The 25,236-nt window shown below is 39.9% G+C and overlaps 1 protein-coding gene across 1 annotated transcript; it reads right to left on the reverse strand.

Annotated features, from left to right (window-relative positions):
• Positions 1 to 28: 28 nt before the first annotated feature.
• Positions 29 to 11,302, reverse strand: LOC119730351 (baculoviral IAP repeat-containing protein 7-like). Its single transcript, XM_038203204.1, has 6 exons — positions 11,246 to 11,302; positions 9,206 to 10,736; positions 8,471 to 8,667; positions 7,847 to 8,000; positions 6,588 to 6,998; positions 29 to 5,911 (listed from the first exon to the last, which is right to left on the reverse strand). The coding sequence occupies exons 2-6, from the start codon at positions 10,311 to 10,313 to the stop codon at positions 5,718 to 5,720; spliced, it is 2,064 nt and encodes a 687-aa protein (XP_038059132.1). The 5' UTR covers positions 10,314 to 10,736; positions 11,246 to 11,302; the 3' UTR covers positions 29 to 5,717.
• Positions 11,303 to 25,236: the final 13,934 nt, after the last annotated feature.

Below are 25,236 nucleotides of genomic sequence, written 5' to 3' on the forward strand. Positions count from 1 at the left end.
GCCATATTTTGTTTTACATTTTTTTTTAAACCGTTCATGGTTTTAGTCTGGGCATGAACTCTTGGATATTTTCAGTGTACCAGTTAATTTAGTGTGAATTTCTGGATCTACTCTTGCTATATATTGTCATAATGCTAATGCAAAATAAAGGTATTGTCCGCTAAAGAATTTGTGATGTCACATGTGTGTTTAATTAGCTGTGTCTGGTCGTACCCGTTTCATAAATTCGAAATTCAATGCAACACATTTCTAATAAATGAAACAATACCTTTTTTGCGCTTTTTAATTTTTATTTGAACCATTCATACTATTAGAAATGTTACTACATTTCATCAAGACCTTAAAAGGTGCGTTTACGAGTACAATGTATAATCTCTACCAATTCACACTACAATTGGAAATACACATGTACATGTACGTGTAGTTAACAATGCATTTGCCAATTGTTTTGCCATAAGTGTGCAGTCAATTAAATTCTATTAAACTTCACATTTATTTCCATGCTTCATGAAGAGAAAATATGTATACATAAAAACTTTAGAGAAAAGGGTTAAACAATAAAGCAGTAAATATCAAATTAACAGCAAAATTAAAGAAGCAAATAAGAGCATGGGGCTGTTTTAATAGGCAGAAGCTTGTGGAAAACAGCAGACAAACAACACGGGCCAAACAAACAAACAAAGACATTACAATGGTAAGTTTGCTTCATCATTACAGTGCTGTGAGGAATTAAAAATACACAATGTAGCCAGAATGTATTGTGGAATTAGGCATTTCGCTGGTGTACGAGCACCATTCAGCCCAGCTATATTGAGCAAGGCTACCAGTGATGGGTCACTCCAGGGAAATTGTCCTCAATATATGTTTCTATTGGACTGGCAAGTGCGTTAGGAACATAGGTTGAAGCTAGTAGGGTGCCATCTTGGGAGATTCTTAATCTGTTCAATAAAATATCAAATCTTGATAATGCTTGATCCGAGTTGAAATGGCATGGATTATTTTACAAGCCAACAGGTATGACAGACAACATTCTTTCCAATTTTTTTATTAGCCAATATTTAGTCAATGCTTGTATTGAGAGGCTCACCAATAATGGCTTCACAGATATACATTGTAAGCACAGCAATGGATGGAGACATCAGTGCAAGAGCCATGCGCCATAGTATGTTCAATATGCAATGTACATGCATATGAATTTTTTAATTGTCCGCACTACAACTGGATACAATGCAGTTACAACATACAAATTTACAAGTACATGTACACACTGCACTATTTTCTGTAATTCTGCCATGTTTGTTTAACGAGATGAACTGCAATGTTTATACCTTGTCATTTTAAATCTCATTTATTCATTTGACAATTGGAATATCTACTGTTTCTGGGTGAAAAAAAATATAGGGCTGTAAACTAGCTAACAGTGAACTTTAGTTTTAAAATTTAGTCTCACACTTACAAGTCTTACAATGATAATTGAATGTACATGTACATACCTTTAGAACTAAACATTTCGATCTTTCTTGCTGATCAGTAAACTTTATCACTAAATATGAAAGTATTACATATTGATAGAAAACAAAAACAAAATTCAACAAAACCATAAATCAATTTCCCATTCAAAAAAAAAACTATTCAAACCCAACATTCCAACCATGTTAACATATATGCTGCAATAGAAGAAATAATAAACCCCAAAACAAAACTAACACCAATTAAAATCCTGCTGTGTAATTTTTGCAGGATATTTTGTAACAATTTTGTGAATAACGCAATTTACATTGATTGCTTTTAATACATTAACGTTAGGCATATGTACCGGTACATGTATATCTGCATGCGTGTTCAAACTTGGCAATTTCACAATTACTTATCAAACATAACTGCTTCAACTTGAAACACCTTTTTAAACTTACAATATTATCACAGTAAAGTATTTTACTATAGAAGTCTAGAAAAAAAGTTGTTATCATCATGCCAACAAATTCTTTCTTCAAGACATTTCTCACTACTGCAGACCCGCTGCGGTCAACTGGCATAATTTAAACAACTGAATAAACACCGACTTCTCATTGAATATGAATCCAATATCCAGGTGTGTTCTATGTCACAGCACTTGTGTTACTATTTAGAGTATTACATAATTTTTTTTTCTCCTGAGTGTTTAATTTCATTTCAGATTTGTGATTTTTTTTTCCATTACAGTTATAACACAGAGTATTACCTGTTAATCATAACAAAATGTACAAAAAGAAGTGAGTAAAGCAATTTTAACTAACATATTCCATTCAATTATATTACATTTATTTCCATACTGAAACAATAACATAACAGAAAGCAAAATACAATATTGTAAAGGCACAATCCTAATAAGCTAACATAAACAGGTATAAGAGAAAAAAAGTGATTATAGAAGCCATTGTAACTAACAAAACATATATATAAGAAAAAAAGAAGTGTCGTCATTAAAAAATGTTTTTAATTTTGTATCAAATACCATGGACGTCGCCAGGATTTTTTCTAGAGGGGGGCAAAACATAATTTTTCCAAAAAAATACTTGTATTTCTCAACAAATTCTCGATTTATCAGTTTTAGAGGGGGGCAGGGACATTTTGCCCCCCCCCCCCCCACTCATTAAGTTTACACCACTATGATTTCACGCCTCTTTATCTTCTCTTTTGTTTTCTTTTGTTTTCTTCTTTTTTTTCTCTTTTTTCTTTTTTTCCGGGGGGGGGGGGGAGAAGCCCCCCCCCCACAATGCCCATGTCAATTACATTATAAACACAACATTCTGTATAAACGATTACCAATTGATGACTAATATGAAATATTTGAAAACAAGTGCATTGTATAACATGAACTCTTAGCTAAAACAAAATTCAACAAAAAGTGGCAATCATCAAAAATGAAATCCACACCAAACAATAACGTATGTACATGTAATTCTACCAAATCGGTTGTTTGCTGTCTTTTGTGGAATCTTTAGAGATAACGAAGATTACTCTATCATTGTACATATTTTCATAGTTTCACACAGTACATGTAGGTAGTTTACACAAAATATGGAGAAAGGTACAAATAAGGCCGGCCACCCGCCCCCCCCCCCCAACATGTATTCTTCAATGGTTGACTTGACTAGGTTTTGAATTTGCCAGCAAGCTACCTAATCATATAGGCTCTGTGCACAAGTACCCCTCAACGGTAAGAAAGGGAGAGTTAGGGGAGACCACTGAGAGAGACATTGGAACGCATTGCCGACGCGACGCCCGATGTTTGCGCAAAGACGCTACAGATTTGTGCACATTCAGAATAAACTTAGTCGAGCGTACTTTTGCGTGAACCAGTATGCAGTGTGTTCCTCCCAGGAACAGAGCGCCCTCTATTGTCCATGCACGGAGTCCATGCTGAACTCTTGTGGGATTAGTCTTAGTTCAAGATGTTTGCACTTTGAGCAATCGCCCATCATTCTGAACCAAGACTACAGCAGAATCAATTTCATGGAACTTCTGAGCAGAAATTTAGTGCTAAGCTACGTTTACATGCTAAGCATCGTTAAAGGTACATCATTTGTTTTTGTGCATTTTTTTTGTTCGAAGCAGCAACAATGCTCAAAATCTTAAGGAAGGTGCATGTATCATGTTGAAATTTTAGCTCAGTTGCATTTTGAGACAACAGAAAATATTATATTCACGTTATATTTTTGGGATCTTAAAACTGGATTCCATTGCTAACAAAAAAGTGTGCCCCTGTTTGAAAATCACCTTAAATGATCATTTTCTTTCGATGGTAACCAATTCTGGTAGAATAAATTCACACTTTTTTGGGGACCGATCACATCTTCACTTTGAGTGAGCTGTTTCTCTGTAAGTTGGCATTTTTTCTGGGTAATTACCGTAGCAATGTTCTTTCCCTGCCTTTCATAGGGGTGTGCATCGGGAACGGGTTACCCGAATACCCGACCGCAGATGTCAGGAACTGGGATCGGGTACCCATAACCAACTTGACAAATTACTTAGTAATTTCTCAGAAAATGAAAATAGGTTGTGACAGCTATTAATTTGTGGTGGAGAGTTGCAGTTTACACCTTAAAGCTGTAAAACCCTTTCAACAACTTGCGGGATTTAGATTATGGGGTTGGGTTTCTTCTACGGGTACCCGTGTTTTACTTCAATAGATACCCGGTTTCCGTACTATAATCGTAAATGAAAAAAAAAACTACGTAGTTCCATGAAATTGGCAACTGCTCCTTCTAGCTAGAACCCCCAGTTTTAAAGTTCGAATGCCACTGGCTAATAACCCTTACATCTAATTTATAAATGCACATCTCACAGTTTATGTTATGCACTAGCTAGCATACTGGAATCACGCGCAACGTAAGGATTAATGGGTACATAAAGGAACAAGACTGAAAAAAATCCTCAACAACAACAAGTTCCCTCAAAAAGCCTACACATAAACACAAAATTTTTAGGGCTGTCCATTTCCGAATAAATTAGTATTGAGATATTTGAAACTGTGTTTTGACTGAATATTTCGGATGTTCAAAATTTGGCCGTCAAGCTTACGTGTGCCAGTTGCAACTGCATGCCCCTCCTGTCAAAATTCGCATGCAAAGCGCGCTGGTTAAAATTTACGCTTGGCAATTGATGTTATGGGACGCAGAAGTGTTTTGCAGCAAGTATTTTTTAATTTGTCAAGGGCTTTTACCCTGGCTAAAAGGATGGACAATGAACCGCCATCAACAAAAAAAAGTTACTGTTGACAAAAAGTGGCATATCTGACAATAAAGTGCAGTGACTTTACAATTACAGTAACATCACAGATGTGCGTGTACATGGGTAGTTTTCTATCTTTTGAATCTTTGAACCGGCAAAAAGCTATTTGAATATTCCATCGATGATCGAATATTCAAATTTTTGGGACAGCCCTACAAATGTTGTTTATGAAGTTAGGGATAATAAAAAAAGTATTACTTGCAAATGCCCTACCCCAGATTTTTTAAATATTTTTTTTGGGGGGGGGGGGCGGGAGTGGGGCGGCCCTTTTTTTTATTCCCTACAAAATTGTACAACCAACACTACAAGATATCAACAAAGACCTTGTTTCTTCCAACCTGCTCATATTCTTAAAATGCTTGCCTTGATATCCTAGCCGTATTATACTTGTATTATTGTACAGTTTTAACTTTACAAGCTGATTTGCCTTTCCGTAAAAGCTCTACGTTAGGGTATGGAGCTTGCCCAAAAAGTGGTGCTGTGACGCGGCTTTTTTTTTTTTTTTACCCGACTTTTTTGCTTCCAATGTCGGCTGATGACTGCAAATGGTGCCCGACTAAACTTAGTTCAAATAGGCCTTTATGGGATTGGGAGTACAGAGAGGCCACATAAAGCTTATTCTCGACCATAACTCATCTAAAAACACGTTAAAAATGTGCAGCAGCAGGATTCCAGTCAAACCAGTGAGTTTGGCGGTTTTGAGACATCATCTTTCATTGAAAAAAACTTTTTCATTTTGCCAACGCGCATGGCTACAGCGACGCGCGCGCATACCAGAAACCGGAGACTTTTTTTTTTGGCCTTACATTGAGAACTTACCTGCATTGTTTCTAGTGGGCATCGTATTCCCAGTTGTATATTTTGCTGAGCCAATTTTCCCAGTAGATGTCAAATCTTACATCAGTTGAAAAAAAAGTTTTTGGTCTGGCATCATGATCGGCTCATTAGGACTTGAAGACTTTGACGACGTTGGTGATGGTCTGTCGGCATATCGGGCAATAGCGGAGTGAGTTTGCGCACATATCGCACACTACGAGGTGCGTGCACGGCATGAGAACCGTGTTGGCATCATTGTCCATGCAAACTTTGCACAGCTTCTCGTCGCGAAGTCGCTCAATCTCCCGCTCAATCTCTTCGGCTGAAAAGTCAAAATAAAGAGGGAACGAATAAAAATTGTGGAAACTGCAAAGAAGGTGTATCATAGATATCACGGCTATACTAGAATGCACAAAGGGCGTAGTTGTGCGACAATGTTGTGGGGACTTCTGCTGTCCCCATAGCTTCTTCAGTCCCCACAGTACCATGGGAACACTCATGGGTAGTCACCACACCACAGAAAACGGTCTTTGAACCTAGGTTACGTGCTTAGTCTATGGGAGAGTGTTATAATTACAGGGACAAAGGGAAACACAAAGCATTGTCCTCAGAGGTATAGAAATCCAAAACTGAGTGTATGTGTGTCTGTGTACAGGCAGTGCATATTACATGGACCTGTGAACAAAAGATGTCCACACAGTGCAGGTAGTGAAGAAGTTGTGTGGACTTGCCCACGTCCACACAAGGTTCCCCGTCTCAGAAAAACACTTTTAGAGGCATTTGTGGGTGAGAGTTATCAGTCGCACAATAAAGAGGAACTCTCAAGAAAATCATGATCAAAAATATGGGTTCAAAGAGTGTTCATCTCAGTGAGTAAGAGGACTTTTCCCCCGAATTTTCTTTACTACATGAAAACACAGGAATGTCCACACAACGTATGTCAGGTAGACATGTTGATCAGAGAGTTTAACTTTGTAAAGTGCAATCCAAAGACGTACGTGATTGTTGATGCTGCCATTCTGTCGGTTCTACTCTAGTCGGTCCAACCGTCGCAGTGGCCTGATGCTCACCAACTCTCATCCCTTCAAGCTTTTGTGTCAGCACGCCAAGTTCATCCTCTCCTCTCCCAGCATCCTTCCTCCGTTTCTCGGGCACCTGTGCAATGAATTGCTCCGCCCCACGCTTGGCTCCGCCCCTGAACTCTTCCACCTCTTCTTCTTCAACGTCTTCTTCCCATTTTCCAGCTTCTCGTAATTCCTCGGCCTGCCAAACGGCTTCCAAAAGATCGTTGGTGTTTTCGAACGCCTTCCCTGCTGTCCGGAGTTGCCGGCGGACGACTTGCTTGACCAAGTCGGCGTCATAGCCCTTTTCCAAGACACATTTGGTCAACCGACTATTCATTGCTTCGTCTGTTTGAACGCAAGACAAAAAAAACAACCTCTCAACTTGAATATTGGTGTGCGAATAAAAACAGATTTGTGAATGATTTCAACCATTTCTGGGTTTATTCATTGTTCTTTGCCTGTTACTAGTGACCTTAAATACTGTTTACTTTCTGATCATCTTGTGATGGATTTAAGATGGACTTGTGATTTGACTTCTGATAGACTTGTGATCTTACTTATGATTTGCCTTGTGATTGTTTGTGAACCGGAGTTTGATTTAACTTGTTGATTTACCATTTTCTCTGCACAAATTTCTCCTGTGATTAACATTTGATTTGACTTATGATTATCCTTGTGATTGCCTTGTGAATAACTTGTGATGAGTTGTGATTAATAGTGAATGATCTGTGATTGGTAGCAACTGGCTTCTGGTTGCCTTGTGACTGACTTGTGATGAGTTGTGATTGACTGTGAATGACCAGTGACTGGGTTGCGACTGACTTGTGATTGTCTTGTGATTGTCTTGTGATTTGCCTTGTGAAGAGTTTTGATTTGCCTTTTGATGAGTTGTGATTAAATGTGAATGACATGTAATTAGTTGCGACTGGCTTGTGATTGCCTTGTGATTTGCCTTGTGACTGCCTTGTGATTTGCCTAGTGTCTGCCTTGTGATTTGTCTTGTGACTGCCTTGTGATGAGTTGTGATTAATTGTGAATGACCTGTGATTGATTGTGACTGGGGTACACCCGACTTGTGACTGCTTTTTAACTGCTTGTGATTTATTGTGATCGATCGGTCTTGCGTCTTCTTCTTGGACTTTGAGATAGACTACATCTTTGCGATTACCCTGAGCCAACGCTTCGCATCTTACCCAGTGGGTCATCCTTGGCCAATTTCTTGTAGATCACACCGGCCTCGTCTTCAGGAGGTTCTTGGGAGGCGGAGGCTGTGGGGCGTGGGGAGGTGGCTACCTTGGCTGGAGTTGGTGCGGGCGCTGGAGCTGGTGCTGGGGCTGCTGACTGGGCCTGTCATGGAATAACTTGTTAATGCAATCCTTGAAAATGCACCTTTGCGTCCCATTTCACTTCGTTTTCCATTCTCAACGTTTTCTTGCAGTTTTGATTTTTATGTTAATGCAGATATCCATATGCATAAACAGAAGTGTGTTGTCATTTTAGGAAGACATTCTTCAGTTGAGGAGTTTTCTGTTCAAATCGTGAACCCATAATTTGTTCACTGAAAACAATTGTAAGAAAAGTTAGCTCATTGGCTTTCTGTCATGTACTGAAACAACAAATCACCGAAGAATAGAAAATTTACGACAGCAAAATATCCAAAACTCTGGCAACTTTTGGTACTGAAATAGCTGCAACACTTAAAACTTCTATCGGGGTTTAAACCCATGTACCATGCTTGCGCCGTTGGCACACAGTGCTCCACTGTATAATTATAGAACCTTCCATTTTATTCAAATTTCAACATCATTGGGACTTACATTTCTGGCTTGTTTCAACTGCCACGTGTCAACCGGGAAGTTTCGGACAACGTAGCTCACAAATGTCCTTCCCCGCTGTTGGAGCAGCCACTCACAGACTGAGAACCACTTTGCGTGCTCTGTCCAGGGCTCATCGGTGGATTCCCAGTGTTTGAGCCCCCCACCGCAATAGAAGCACTTGGTGCTGTCTCCCTCACCTGCGTCAAAGAACAAGGAAAGTTTAGCCAGAGTGGAATGACTAGAGTCAATGACTCGACTCGAGTCCGACTCAAGTCACAATTTTTGGTGGCTTGACTCGACTCGAGTCCCTAAGGGTAAATGACTGGACGCGACTCGAGTCACTGCAAGCAAATGACTTGACTCAAGTCCCTAATTGGAAGACTCAACTTGACTTAATAAGACTCGAGTGTCAAAAATAAGAGCAAAACTTTGTGAAAAGTATTTACAATGACTTACAGTGCGAAATAAATGTTCACGTCTCTTTGCGAATAAGGAAGGGTACAGCAGTCGCTTGTCATGTACAAACATACGTGCCACAGTCTCCCAAGGGCACACGCACCACGACCCCAGGCTGGACTCGAACCCACAACCTGCAGCTTTACCCGCAGACCGCGAATCCAATGCCCTTAACCACAGGGCCACAGCACTCCACGCACGATTTAGGGCATGGGGTACCTCTGACTAACTGGCCTAAATATTGAAGTTATCTAAAGCTAAGTTTATTCTGTTTCTCACCTGTGTAAAAGAATCCCGCTCGTGCTAGCTGTTGCGGCGTGATCCCCAGGATTCCCGGCCAGCCTTTGTCATAGGTGGCCACTCTTGCATTCTCCCAAGCATAGTCTGGGTACTTGGGCCTGTTCAGGACACGATTTGGCGAAGCCACTTGCTCCCACTGACTCGTCACTTTGGCTGTATGGGGCAGAGCCGCTTCCAACTGCTTTGAGAATTGTTGCAGTGTGTTTTCGTATCCTGATGGCTCCCGGTAGGCTATACTGACTGCGTTGGCCATCTGCAGATCTGTGATTGGCTCGTTTTTGACATCCAGACCCTTGACAAAGGGGCAGCTTGGGAAACGCCGTGCGTGCTCCTGCCGAGGGATGTCCTGAGGTTTCCAGTTCTGGATTTTTCCGTAGCAGGCGAAGCACTGCACTACCGGTATGTCGTCTTTTTCCAGGAAGTAGAAGCCGGCCTTTGCCAGGTCGCGAGGATCCATGGGGTGGTTCCGGGGCCAGCTGCAGTACGACAAGAGCCGCTTGTACTCACTCCGAGAGGTCAGTTGCACTTCAGTTTCGAAGGAATCAATGATGGGTTGCCAAGTTGGATTTCCCTCACTGGACTTCTGGTTCTCATTAAATCTGCCACCCTTCACAGGTTTCCCGGACCCTTTCTTCCCACTTTCAGATTTCTTCGGGGCTTTAAAGAGCTCTGAAACTGTCTCTTTGGCCCGTCTCTTGTGAGTCTGATCGCGGACGAAGGGGCAATTCGGGTAGTGCTTTTTGTGTTCTCCCATCGCAAGGTCACCAAATTCCCATTCTTTGATGATTCCTAAGCAGGCAAAACACTGAACCTGATCGCCAATGCCCAAAAAGAAAAACCCAGCTCTAGCGAGAGCATTAGCTGTGACCGGCGCGCTGTGCGGCCAATTTTTGAAAGTCGCAAGCCGGTTCATCTCTTGTTCCATGTTCAGGGAAGCAAGGGAAGGGGTTTCGTTCTTCACCGGTTTCCCATCGAACACCGTCACTATGTTGTTGGATCCAATGATGCTGACATTTCCAGCATCATCAATGCGAACTTGGTTGGGTCTCGGTATGTGGTCCTTCTTGCCGGCCCCATTGTTGTCCATATTCGACAGCTCAGTAAGTTTGTCGACTGATAACTTGATATCTTCAGCAGATATGGAGCTCAACGTGAGGCTTTTGAGCTGTTGCAATTGTTGCTTTTGATTGCCAAGTCGACGTTGGCAACAGTCAGGTCGTCACACTGCAACATTGTTACTTCTTAAGTTGTAGCAACAGTTGCTTTGGTTGGCCACGTCGAGATTGGTCAGTTTCATCAAACTGCATCATTTTTTCTTCTTTACTGATCGTTTTCAAAACGTTATGAAGTTTTTGAATAAACAGCGTTAACTTTTTATTTTAAGCGGGAGGGGGCGCATGCACATTCTCCCTCTATTTACTAAGGAGGATTGACAAGCTTCGATTTTAAAGTGAAGTTTCCCATTACAGAACTTAGAGAGTTGTACTATTCCAAAGAAAGTAGACATTGACTGTAAGAAATCACAATGGTGAATGAGGGTTATGTTGTGTAATAAAAGAAAACCATCTTATATACAAACAGTTAACTTGTAAATAATCTTCTTTTCAACAATTTCTGGTCCAAGATGTTTAATTAACCCTATAAACCACCCATGCTCACCCGTGCATACATGTAGGCCTTGATTATAGGCCTTCTTGAAATCCTCCGCAATGCTCCAGGAGAATTTCAAGTAGGCCTATAATCACTGCTATGCCGGAGAAGATTGCTGGAGAATTTTGCAGGATTGAGGTTATATATTTTTACATGAAGGCAGTTGGAGGATTTGGGTTTTAAATTATTTAACACACTGTACAGCCACATCAAGTTTCTTGTCATGAATTGTAATTCTATTCTGCAACTGCGCAATTAATTTATTGTGCACGACCTTGCATGGTGACCGATATGTAATGTTTTGTGAAATTGAACTCATCTGCATGATCTGGATGGTTTTAAATGAGTTTGCCCCCAAAAAAGCTTTACCGTTCTCTTGAGGTGTCCATAGCTAGGCCGGTGTAGAGAATGTTTCAACTGCTGTGAACAAAGAGGTAAAATAGAGGTAAAATAGCATGCTTTTTTTTTTAATACAAAATGGCGTCGGTCCATGCAAACAATGGTTTTAACTTAATACGTGGACACTACATTATTAGTACACATGTCCATGTGGACGATAAGCATCTTTAGCAGTCCTCAAACATATGCATAAAGTGAGCAAACAATATGACTGCATAAGAATGGAATATAATTGAAAATAAAAGTCTATTTACCACGGAAAGTACTCGTGCTGTGAAAAAAAGTATTATCGTGCTGCGGCTGCGTAATGATAATGAATGAGGTCCATTACATACTGCACCGCCCTCTATTGACGGGCCGAACTGGGTCAAGCATTTAATTGACAAGTACATATGTGCACAAGCCACTGGTGCATTGCATCTATCATTGCAAGTGAAATAAAACCCACAAAGTAGTACAACATGGAGGGATGACTCTACCAATATGTAGCTGAAGAATGGCGCAAATGGAGTCAAAGATTTGAGTTGTACCTGACGCATGACCACGAGTGGAATCGAAAAGAAAGCTGGCCCCGGTACAGTGTGAATGTATGCTTCATGTCATAGGTGAGGATGCATTGGAGATACAATACATTCACCTTAATTTGCTGCTTTAGCTTGGATACTCTCATGGAAAAGTTTGCAGCACACTTTGAACCACAGAAAAATGCTACACATGAAAGACAACTAGTGTTCAAAACCAGGGCACAACTAACAGTCAAATGAACCTGTGGATCAATTCATAACTGACCTCAGACTGAAAGGTAAATGATGTGAATTTGGGACATTGTGTGACAGTCTCATCAAAGATAGAGTAGTTGTTGGGATTACAAGTGACACAGTGAGAGGAAGACTGCTTCGTGAAAGAGAATTGACACTCATAAAGGCCATTGATATTTGCTATGCAGTTGAAGCTAAGTACATGTAATATAGTAAACAACTAGACAACATGAAACCCAACAGCAGTGACTGTAAGATTTATGTGACACGGCATTAAGATCTCTGCAGTGTCGTTTTACTGAGTGCTCATACCCAAGTGAAGAATACGTACAGGAGACAGCACAGAATATTTGGTGTTGTCCTAAGGAATCGTATTACAATGGGTTCTCATTGGACAGTGGGAGGTGGTCTGATGTGGTCTGATATGTCTGACCATACTATGGACCAACTAACATTGTTACATCTCCCTTTTTACAAATTCAAAACATTTGAATTGAATACATAAGGCCAAAAAAAAAAAGTCTCCGGTTTCTGGTATGCGCGCGCGTCGCCGTAGCCATGCGCGTCGGCAAAATGAAAAAGTTTTTTTTCAATGAAAGATGATGTCTCAAAACCGCCAAACTCACTGTTTTAACTGGAATCCTGCTGCTGCACAATTTTAACGTGATTTTAGATTGGGTTATGGTCGAGAATAAGCTTTATGTGGCCTCTCTAGACTCCCATATATTTGCACTAAGTTTAGTCGGGCACCATTTGCAGTCATCAGCACACATTTGAAGCAAAAAAATCAGGTAAAAAAAAAAAAAGGCCGCGTCACCGCACCACTTTTTGGGTAAGCTCCATACCAGAAACCGGAGACTTTTTTTTTTGGCCTAACTTAACTATGCTTTTTTTTAAATTAAATACAATTATAAAAAAGTACGGTATGAAAGGAATTGGCTTGGCTGGCAGGGCCTGAAGCTTCTAAAGTGAACCTCATGGCAGAATTATATGAAAAGCAATGGCCCGGCCTGAGAGTTTTGGGGCGATAGGATGGGGAGTTACTTAGAACACTCCTCCCCGGTGCTGCAAAGGAAGTGGTGCTTGTCACAGCAACTGTGAGCCAAAGCTCAAAGTCAATCTCCCCCCAGGAACGTGCGGGGTTTGCCTCCTGCCTGAGGTGGAACTGCTCATCATAGGCTTGCCAGCTAAGCCCCGGGAATGGTATGGATGCCGTGCGGATGAGCTCCGCATACTTAAAGCTATAGTCCATCATTTGCAGCCAAAAAGTAACTGGCGAATTATTGTTGAAAAACATACTTGGTTGAAAGATAGTAAGTGGACTAAACTCCCTGTGAAATTATTCTTTCTGGCAAGCTGTCATTTTGAAGTAATCAACGAAAGAAGGCCTTTCCAACGGTGCGTCTTAAGACGCACCGTAGGAAAATTTAAATTAGCAGTTCGTTTTGTTATTTGGAGCAGCGCGCGCAAGCGTTGGCACGACGCACAGGCACGCGCGGTTGCTATAATTCGTCGGATCAGTGCGCGACATCGCGTATAGCTGCAATTCAAAACATGATTCAGCAACTTTTGATTTGAAATTGAAATCCTAGAATGCTGTTTTTCTCGGAATAAACAGCTGAAGCTGAGCTGAAACTTCATCAGGTTAGTTGTTCAGTATCCTTCATTAGATTTTGAACACTTTTGTTGCTTTAAACGAACAAAATGCACAAATTACAAATGATGAACTATATCTTTAAGTTTAAGGAGTTCCATACAACGGGACAGTTGCTTAGTTATGTAAATCGACATAAACACATTAAATGCCGATTGCCACACATCAAACGCTTCAATCTTTTTGCACTGCACTCCTTGCTTCTATAGGGAGCGTCTCAAAAGTCAGAACGGTAACGTTCCGTTGGACCCTTCCATTGGACCATTCCAGCGTTCTGTTGGAACAGTCTGTGTGCCCGTCGGAACGGCGAGCGTTCCGTTGGACTGTTCCACCATTCCAGGGGAATGGTCCTTTTCCGCTGGGCACATGCATGTGCCCATCGGAGCATTCCGCTGGGAACGCAAACGGTCCAGTTGGGATATCCGTAATTGAGTATCATGCACCCATCTTAAACTGTTTTCTTTCGTTTGTGATGACGATGAGGTAAGTTGTTGAAATAGATAAGTTAGGCCTAATGTTATAAAGTTGCAATGGAAAAAAGTTAACAGTAATCTGCAGTTCGATTCAATAAAACATGAAACCCAAACAGGGAAAAAAGTTTGCTTCTGTGATACATCTTCAGTAACCGCAAGATTCGCGCGTGACTGCATGGCGTACATGTACGTAGGTATACCATGTAAACAAACACACACGCACACACACACACATACTGAAATTTGTATCACTGTCATGACTGTGGAGGCATTTCTTTGTTCTCGTGTAGTAAAGTTTTCGAGTTTGAAAGTGAAGTTTCAAAATGCTCTTATCTTAACCAGAATTAATTTCCTTGGCTGAAATTAGGACTTAATATCCCTTTTCTAAAACTCTTCCATTTGCGACCGATCAACCCACCTTGGAAATTCCTAGTTTTTGAGTAAAATCCTTGTATTTTGTGAAAACCTTGTGGAGACGTATTCATCTATAGAAATTGCCCTGTGGAGACGTATACAATCTTTTGTTCCCTATTGTGTGCATGTCTCCAGAAGGCACGATGTATCAGATCACAAAGATGCACGATAACCAATGTTGATGAGTACAGTACCACCCTCGCTTGGTTGGAAACCGTCATATCCGCACTTCGGCGAGTATATTTCCTCTAGAAGACCGTTCCGGCTGACTGTTCCGATGGAACATTCCGCCGGGCACATATGCCAGGAAAAGTATGGAACGGTCTGACGGAACGGTCCAACGTAACGGCAGCTGTGTTGCGGAACGCCCGGTGTTCCGCTGGGCACAATGACTGTGCCCAGCGGAATGGTCAGTGTGCCCAGAATGACATTACCCCCTTCAATAGCCAAAGTCATGCTGGCTGCATGCTGTTCATTGGACTTGGCAATGACCGCTGTTGCGGCGTCGTTATACAAGAGCGAAAAATCCACAAAAAAACCTTGACAAATTTTGTCACGCACAGATTGGGGGACATGTAGACAAGCGGGGAGGCAACACTAGGCGCTAAAGTTGGACAACCTGTCAAAGCATTTGATGTGGCAATATTAATCCCGGTACATACCGTTATTTCATTTTACCGTTTTGGATTTCCTCAAACTCAAAAACGGTAAACAATCCATTGACCCTTTTATCGTTTTACCTACAGTTTAGTAAAACGGTCAAACGGTATTAAGACAAATACGGTTTTTCCATTTTATTAGTTTAGTAAAATTCATTACAGCATAGCGATCAATGATTTTTGTTTTACAGTTTTACACACAAATAACCTTGAAAAACAGCAAAACGGTCAGTATTGAATACAGACTTTTTTTTAAATTTCAGTGTCATGGTTTAACAGTCAGTGGTGCATTTTTGGCGGTTGGCAAGGGGGATGGAGGGGGACTATGCCGTACACGAAATACATCGGCATAATTAATGCGTAGTGTGATTCCTGGCGAGACCCTGACTCCCTTCTCATGCAATTCATTAGTTGGTGGGGCTAGTTAAAGAGTTGCAAGCAAAAAGGCCCTCAAAATATGTACTTTTAATGTGACGTCTCATGTCACATGATGAGGTCACCGTGACGTCACTTAATGTTTCATCTATAACACATCCCGACCTAGGTACTTCCAAAGTTTCAACCCCATTGGCCTTCAAAATTTGCACTTTGAATGTGATGTCATATGTCACATGATGACGTCACCGTGACGTCACTTAAATGTTCATCTATAACACATCCCAGTTTAGGTACGGAACATACCGAGTTTCAACCCAATTAGACCTGTAGTTCTGTAGAAATTGGCCTTCAAAAATATGCAATTTTAATATGACGTCATATGTCACGTGATGATGTCATCGTGACGTCACTTGAATGTTCATTTATAACACATCCAGTTTTAGGTACATACAAGGTTTCAACCCAATCAGACCAGTGGTTCTGTAGATATTGGCCTTCAAAAATATGCAATTTTAATATGACGTCACATGTCACGTGATGACGTCATTGTGACGTCACTTCAATTTTCATCTATAACACTTTCCGATTTAGATACATAACAAGTTTCAACCCAATCGGACCTGCAGTTCTGGAGATTTAGGCCTTTAAATTATGTCAAGTGATGACGTAATGATGACGTCACATCAACTTTCATCTAGAACTATAATTTTATTGTAAAGACTTTTAGCCAGAATATACATACATGTACATCATTGAAAGCAAGTTCACATCTTTCACCAATTTTGAATTACAAGGCACTTCCGGTTTCAACCAGATGGAAGGGTCACATGATTTTGCACATAATATCAAAAATAAAAACCCTGGATTTATTCCCGCAATTTTCAAGTTCAGGTCGCTCACGGTTGATTTTATTATTGATTTTCAAATATTAAATCTATTAAACAGCCAAAAAGAAATTGTTTTTTGTGACTTAATACCGTTTGACCGTTTTACAAAACTGTAAAACAGCAAAATGGTCAATGGTTCATTTACTGTTTTTGTTTTTGAGGAAATACGAAACGGTAAAACGAAATAACGGTATGTACCGGGATTAATATTGGCAGGTAAAATATGTGAACTACAATTAATACAGTGGGGCGTTTGCCCAGCGCTAGTGATTGTAGGGGTAGTTGCGGGAAAAGAAATTTGCTGCCGGATAGGCCTCAACTCACCCCAGCCACAAGATTGGAGTAATATTGCTGTGATGAAACCCCGGGCGGGATGGACATCCCCAGGGTCTTGCTTCAAATAGGGCGAGGTACTGAACATGCACTGTCCAAGTTATTTAAGTTCTCTTGAACTTGGGAGACTTTCGGAAGCAGCCCAGCTGCACCGCTGGTCATCATCCCGGTGGAGGTAGGCATGGCTGGCAGACTTAACGCTGATGGCGGCATGATATTCAATGCCGGAGGAGCCGAACTTGCCAGGTACAGGTACTGGTGCGGTCATGGTGTGTGATGCCGCCTTGGAACAAATCCTCGGACCGCCAGCCATGCTGAAATGGGCTGGTGCCTTGGCGAGTGGTTGTAGGGGCGGTGAACTCATGCCACTCAAAAATACCAGTGCCGTAGGAATGAAAATTGTCCCAGGATCCGCAGAGGAAACCGGAAGGGTTTGACATGCACCATTTTTTTCAGGACGCCCTGTAGTAGTATTACCGGTAAACAACCCTGTATGTTACTGTGCTGTGTTAGATCATGGAACAGCTCCATGGTTAGATAAGCATTTCTTGTCTTTTTTCAATAGCCCTATCAGGCCCCGCACTGATAGACTCTGTGCTGAAGTACAGAGTCTACTCCAGTGAGGGGCCATACATGTAAACCATTGTTGACTGGGGCTACATTTGTAGTTTCCAAGTGCCCACTCAAATTCAAAATAGGCCCAATAATTTCACAGTGTTTAATATGAATTAGAAAAATCTCAATACTGATTAACAGTAACTGAAAATGTGCTAAACTAAAGGGAAAAAAATAATTGAGGCCAAAAAAATAATCCTTTCAATTACTTTAAAATGGTTAGGCCTATCAGTTTACTTTGTAGCGTTTCTAGAGACTTGGAGTTGGACTTTGGAGGCAGCTGCAGGTGGCGTGATGTTTATCTAGAACAAAAGTATGTTTTTTTTTCATGGTGTAATCATTTGCAATTGGGTCATTCCACAAAGTTGAGAGACAAAGTGTGACATTGGGGTCAAATTTTCAAATTGCTTACACAAGTTTTGATTATTTGATAGCCCATACATTGTGGTTTAACCATTCATTCAAATTTAAGTCACATGATTCTGGAAAGTTGGTAAATTTGTACACAAACTATATACATGTAATGACTATGGAGAAGTTGTGGATGTAACCGGAAGCCACATCCTGTTACATCCAAACCTTGTTTTGTTCATAATAATACATGTGCTTCAAAATGCTTCAGTAATTTTTAATCTAAAAGTAGCTTAAGAAATTGGCTTTCCAGTCATTCTTATTTTTGCTGTTACATATAATTTAAATATTAAATATTTTTTTGGGGGGGTTGGGTGTGTTTGAAATGTGTTTGAAATTTTTTTCGCTATGGTGGTAGAATTAATACCTTCTATCTTGGTCAAATTAGATTTAAAGTCATGAAGGATGAGATCTATGTTGGCCATTATCAAACTGATCTTTGTCACAGACAGATTTGTATAAACACTGTACATGTATACTGTTTGAGTGTTGACATGGTTGAGGCTTTTTGGCAAAAAGGTGTGGATGATTTTGGACAATGCACTGTGTCAAGGTCTTGGGCTAGACCTTGTGTTAAGCTCAGCTATATAAATTTAGGCATAGATTATACTTGAAATGTCACTGGCTGTGCCTCAACATATTGACAGTGATTGCTGGAGGATTTTGCAGGATTGAGGCAGTGGTCACCCCTCCAAGAACCACATTCAAGAAATAACAGAGTTTGTACGTTAGGATTAAGGCTGCATGGAGTTGTAAATGAAGGCAATTAGAGAATTTTGCAGGATTGAGGATGCATCCTAGCAAATATGCCTTGGCAGTAATAGGTTTCAAATTAAAAAAAAAAATTAAGAAATAGAAAAAATCACAAAATGCTATTGGAGTTGGACTTTGGAGGCAGCTGCAGGTGGCGTGATGTTTATCTAGAACAAAAGTATGTTTTTTTTCATGGTGTAATCATTTGCAATTGGGTCATTCCACAAAGTTGAGAGACAAAGTGTGACATTGGGGTCAAATTTTCAAATTGCTTACACAAGTTTTGATTATTTGATAGCCCATACATTGTGGTTTAACCATTCATTCAAATTTAAGTCACATGATTCTGGAAAGTTGGTAAATTTGTACACAAACTATATACATGTAATGACTATGGAGAAGTTGTGGATGTAACCGGAAGCCACATCCTGTTACATCCAAACCTTGTTTTGTTCATAATAATACATGTGCTTCAAAATGCTTCAAATTCACACCAAACTTGATTTTATCACACATTTTTCAAAATTGTGTGCATATACCTATTACCTAACAAACCAAATACAAAAAGAATTTTGAATTTAGCACGTTGCGTTCGTGATGTGGCTTTAAGGTCCAAAAATTCAAAAATTCATATAAAATCGCACGATGACGTCATCATGACGTCACATCATTTTTTACCTAACACATCCCGGTCTATGTACATTGTACATAACGGTGCCAAGTTCCAACCCAATCAGACTAACAGTTCTGTAGATATAGGACTTCAAAATATGCATGTTTGTGATGACGTCACGTGAACCCTGATGACATAATCATGCTGTCACTCTTCGGGACACGTCTTTGCCATAAGGACAATGCATATGCTTAATTTGAATGATAAGGCCAAAAAAAAAATAATACTTCTGCTTCCGGTTACCCGACCGACCCTACTTTTAGGCTGCGACCCTAAAAATTTAAACAGTGATTAAAAAAAACCCCAATAATAATGATTGAATAAATAAAAATAAAAAACCTGTTGTTTTTTCTGTCTTCACAAAATACCTCTTGACAACACTTTTGCATAAAAAAAATGCTTGTATTTATTTGTTTTCTTACTTACATTCGCTATTTTTTTTTCGAAAGAAACCTCCGTTATTTTTACAAATTCGCTTCGGGATATAACTACATGTACTTCGCATTCGATGTCACGGTGACTATAATCACGTGTGTAAATCTAGCTCAATGTGGCGACGACTGGTTCCCGCCGCGCCGCTCAGGGGCCAATTTAGAAGACATGATGAAAATGCAGTAACTAGTCTGTGAATGGCTATGCGATCGCTAGCGCTAGCATGGCTATGCATTGGGCACGTGCACTGTCAACTGGTTGGATTCGACATCGTAAAAATGCCAAGAAAACACCGATGGAGAAAGAACATTTTTGCAAGTTAATTCACAGAATTGATCTAGCTTGTCTGTGTACATGTATGTATTTTCCGTGTTCAAGAGTTCATTTTGAGATCGCACTACACGTATTTGACGTGATACAATGCAGCGTGTTTCCCGAAATTTTTGACCGTAAAAACGAGGTCTGTTGGCCGCGCCACACATGCACAGTGCATCACACACTTCAAAGTTTTGGCCAGCTTCCCGTCTTGACTAGCGTTGTGCATATGGTGCGAACGACCTGATTTTTCCATTATTTTTTACGAATTACCGAAAGTAAATATATTGACTATAATCTAAGTAGGTTTTATTCACTATTTGTGGCCATTTTGTGTATAGCTTTCGTAGTGCAATGGAAAAAATTCAAGCTACAACTTCGCATATAATACCCCATTCAATCTGCATAAAAAAAAATTGGCCAAATGTTTTTTTTTAAAATTCAGACCGATTGACCCTATTTTTGAAAGGCATGTAATCGGAAGCAGAACTATTTTTTTTCGGCCTTGGACAAAGATAAATGCCATAAGTGGCGTGTACTAAACTTGTGTACAAAGTCTATTGGCAGCATGGAACAAAAAGAAGAAACCCCCAAAAAGCTAGACATGCTAGAGGTTCTATGTCTGTTGGCAACAGAACATAGGGCTTTTTTCGCATTATGCTTATTAGTAATATTGTTTTCATTGTACCAAGTTTGAAATCAATCCGATGAAAGAAAGTGTACAATTTTGGAAGCAGAATAAAATTCAAAATATTAAAAAAATCATTAAAAATCAACCGATGACATCATCGTGATGTCACTTGGGATTTTGCATACCAGTACCATTATCTACCTACCCACCAAGTTTCATGACAATCAGACTTTCCCTAAAAATCGCATTTTTGACGACGTCATGATGGCGTCACACATTATTCAAATTTTTTTTTATATACCTCCTACGTAACAAACCAAATACAAAAAGAATTTTGAATTTAGCATGTTGCGTTTGAGAGATATGGCTTGAAGGTCCAAAAATTCAAAAATTCATATAAAATTGCACGATGACATCATCATGACATCACCTATTTTTTTTTGTGTCTATAACACATCCCGGTCTACCCACATACCAAGTTTCAACCCAATCAGACTAACAGTTCTGTAGATATAGGACTTCAAAATATGCACGTTTGTGATGACGTCACGTGACCCCTGATGACGTTATCATGACGTCACTCTCCGGGACACAACTTTGCCATAAGAACAATGCATGTGCTTAATTTGTATGACGTATGAAAAAGATAAATGCCAAAAGTGGCATGTACTTATATCGTGTCTATGGGATTTATTGAACAAAAAGAAGAAATAAGGGGGGAAAAAAAATCAGAACAAAAACAAAGGATTTTTTCGCAAATTTGCGAAAAAGCCCCCCAAAAAAATCAGAAAAAAAAGAAAGGCTTTTTCGCTGAATTGCGGAAAAGCCAATGACTGAAAAGCCAATTTCATCACTTTTAGATGATAACAAATACTTAAATTGCTCAATCCGTTCAAAGAATATCATCATTTAAACCAGGCATGCAACTGGGAAATCACCAAAAAAGAGGAAATTCAATTTTTTCCCAGACTTTGTACAGTGTTTTTCTATTTTCAATGGCACACATGGGAAGTAAAAAAAGAGGAAATCAGCTGATCCGAGGAAAAGTTGCATGCCTGTTAAACACAATGACCCTTAAATCTGTCTCTCCCAAAAATGCGATTTCAAGAATCGTGGTCACAATTGTCTTCAAACATCACCGGCGATAAACCCTCAGTTTACAAATATGCAACAAAGTCCTTTTGAATGCCTGCCAGTATTATGTGTCATTTTCTTTGTTCCCCACAGTCAATAACACACAACACATTGGGGTTTTTTGGACGAGATAAGTTTACGGGTCAATGTGATTATGGTGGTATTTTTTTGAACGGATTGAGCAATTTCAGTAATTTTTAATCTAAAAGTAGCTTAAGAAATTGGCTTTCCAGTCATTCTTATTTTTGCTGTTACATATAATTTAAATATTAAATATATTTTTGGGGGGTTTGGGTGTGTTTGAAATGTGTTTGAAATTTTTTTCGCTATGGTGGTAGAATTAATACCTTCTATCTTGGTCAAATTAGATTTAAAGTCATGAAGGATGAGATCTATGTTGGCCATTATCAAACTGATCTTTGTCACAGACAGATTTGTATAAACACTGTACATGTATACTTTTTGAGTGTTGACATGGTTGAGGCTTTTTGGCAAAAAGGTGTGGATGATTTTGGACAATGCACTGTGTCAAGGTCTTGGGCTAGACCTTGTGTTAAGCTCAGCTATATAAATTTAGGCATAGATTATACTTGAAATGTCACTGGCTGTGCCTCAACATATTGACAGTGATTGCTGGAGGATTTTGCAGGATTGAGGCAGTGGTCACCCCTCCAAGAACCACATTCAAGAAATAACAGAGTTTGTACGTTAGGATTAAGGCTGCATGGAGTTGTAAATGAAGGCAATTAGAGGATTTTGCAGGATTGAGGATGCATCCTAGCAAATATGCCTTGGCAGTAATAGGTTTCAAATTAAAAAAAAAAAATTAAGAAATAGAAAAAATCACAAAATGCTATTCATGTTTGTCTGGTAGTTGTACGGTACCTCGAGTTTAGTTACTCTCTTTGTCGGCTTCCTCAGTGCCATGCGGAAATCAGCCTCCAGCGACAAGTCCTGGTCTGATTCCAAACTCAGCGACTGGGCGGCCAGTACGTAGCCCAGGTCCCCAGACATCGTACCAAAGCCGATGAAGCCCGACACCCCTGCAGTGGCCCCAGCGCCCTCTCTGGCCAGAAGCTCTGCAGCACGGTCGTTGCTGGATGGTTACAGTTATAAGAACAACAGAACAGACAAAAAATTGATAGTCAACAGAAATCCTTACGGAGAGAATTCCATACTGGGCCACCACTCCTGACCTCCAGAGACCTGCATAAAGTCTATGGACAAAGAATTCTGGCACTCCTTAAATAGGCCTAGTGATTCTTCATCAGATTTACAACTTTCGGTACTTCTCAGGTCATATCATGAGTGGTGGACAGTATGGAATTCTTTCCATCTTTAACATGTTTAAGACTAGCTGGTATGAACAAAGCCCTGAGATGCAGGCCAGATTTTTTCTCCCAGAGAATAGTCAACACCTACTGACCTACAACGATCTACCAAGTTATGTTGTGAATGCCAAGACTACAATTTTTTCTTTCAAACATGAGCTCGACGAATACTGGAAGAGATATGGGGTCATAAAGGCTTATGAAGCCTAATACTTATTCCCATTTAATCATAAGTGTAAGTGATCGAGCCGGCCACGCGCTACATGACTGACAGTTAACATGTCGACCTGCAAGTCTCACTTTACCGGCATGCATTGTGAAGCCACTTTTTTTTTCATCTCAATGAAGCCTTAAAGGGAATATACATAATTTGCTTTTGCTGTAATTTTCAGCAATGGATGGAATTGGGGAGTTGGAAATATATAGCAAATATAGTTACACTGACTTTTTTGAGGTTTGGGTAAAAACCAAGAAAAACAATTGTTTACCTGTAGTCTGGTTCCCTGACTCCATTTAAGAAGAAACAGAGCAGTTTACATACATTGGGGAATTGTAAGGTCAGGGAACCAGTCTAGCTGGCTTGTACCCATCCATAGGTGTGTAATCGATTGCAAACAAGTGCGATGGTCAACTGGGGCCAGTATTTGAAAAAAAACCCAGTTTTTTCCAATGCTGATCGGCCGATCAGCATTGGAAATTGATACAAAAATACCACTTTTCTTGAAAATGACAGTATACCAGGTGCCATGATTTTACAGGATGCTTTACACTGTCATTCACTAACAGTCCAGCAAGATTTGGTAGTTTTATTTTTTGATGTTTGCAAATGTTGTATTTTCCCTTTCATTCATTGCAAAAATGATGATTATTTATGACTCTGGGACTGAGAAACATTTCCAATTTTGTTAGGAAACACTTACTTATAAAATTTTCTGGACTCTCCATCATCAACCTAGCGAAATCGTCCTTCCGTGACAAAAACTGAACATTACTGGTATCAAGCATTCTTATCTTGAACATGTTGAATCTGCATTTACGCCAAATCTTGCATTTGAACGAAATTCAAGGTAACATCTGGCCCAAGAATTGGCAAGATCTCGATGTCCTGCAACCTCCTCCGATCCTGATTCATGTGATTTACTGGACTCACGTTTCCAATAGCATGAATAGGAAGCAGGAAGTGGAGATGAGGTTGGACTCTCCCCTGCTGACACATGCGCCTTATACCGTCATGACCGTCTTGTTCCGTATGATTCGCTGCTGTTTCCTGTCGCAGCTAAAATAAGACATCATTTTGGACAAGTTTCCAGTCCTTTCCTCTCTCACCGCACGCGGACGCACTGCTCGCCAGACGCGAAGGAAATCTTATTCTTATTTTTCTGAACAAATAACAAGGTCCTACTTTATAAATAAAAGGAATTCCTAAGCAAAAACTGCAAAGTAAATTTACACCTTTTGAACATTTTAGTTCAAGTGCTTAAATTTATTCAATAAAAAATAAATATTAACACAAACGGGTGACCTTTAAATTAATTGAATTCATCAGATAAGAATATTCTTGTCTTTTTTACTTTAAGTTTAACATGTTTAATATCCCAATTTTATTAAAATTAAGTTTAAAAATGCAGTCATAACACCTTTCTTCACCTTTTGTGTCATTTTATTGGCAAACTTTAACAGTTGCTCTTCATGCTCTAGCTTACACCTGCTACTAAAATCAGAAACGAATAAATAAAAAAAATGCCAGGCATGAAAAAGATCCTTGCTGATCTTGTTGGTGAATTAAAGATATATAGTCCATCATTTGTAATTTGTGCATTTTGTTCGTTTGAAGCAACAAAAGTGCTCAAAATCTAAAGAAGGGTACTCGGAGCAACTATAACCTGATGAAGTTTCATCTCAGCTATTCAAGCTGTATATATAATTATTGGGCCTGAATTCAGCGTCCGAGACACGTTCTCAATGAGCCGTTTGCAGCTACGCGATAAACGCACTGATCCGACAAATTACTACAGCAACCGCCCATGCGTGTGCATCGTGCAAATGCTTGCGCACGCTTCGCCGAATAACAAAACGAACTACTAATTTAAATTTCCTACGGTGCGTCTTA

This window comes from Patiria miniata, unplaced genomic scaffold, assembly GCF_015706575.1.
Source record: "Patiria miniata isolate m_02_andy unplaced genomic scaffold, ASM1570657v1 HiC_scaffold_22, whole genome shotgun sequence".
NCBI lineage: Eukaryota > Metazoa > Echinodermata > Asteroidea > Valvatida > Asterinidae > Patiria > Patiria miniata.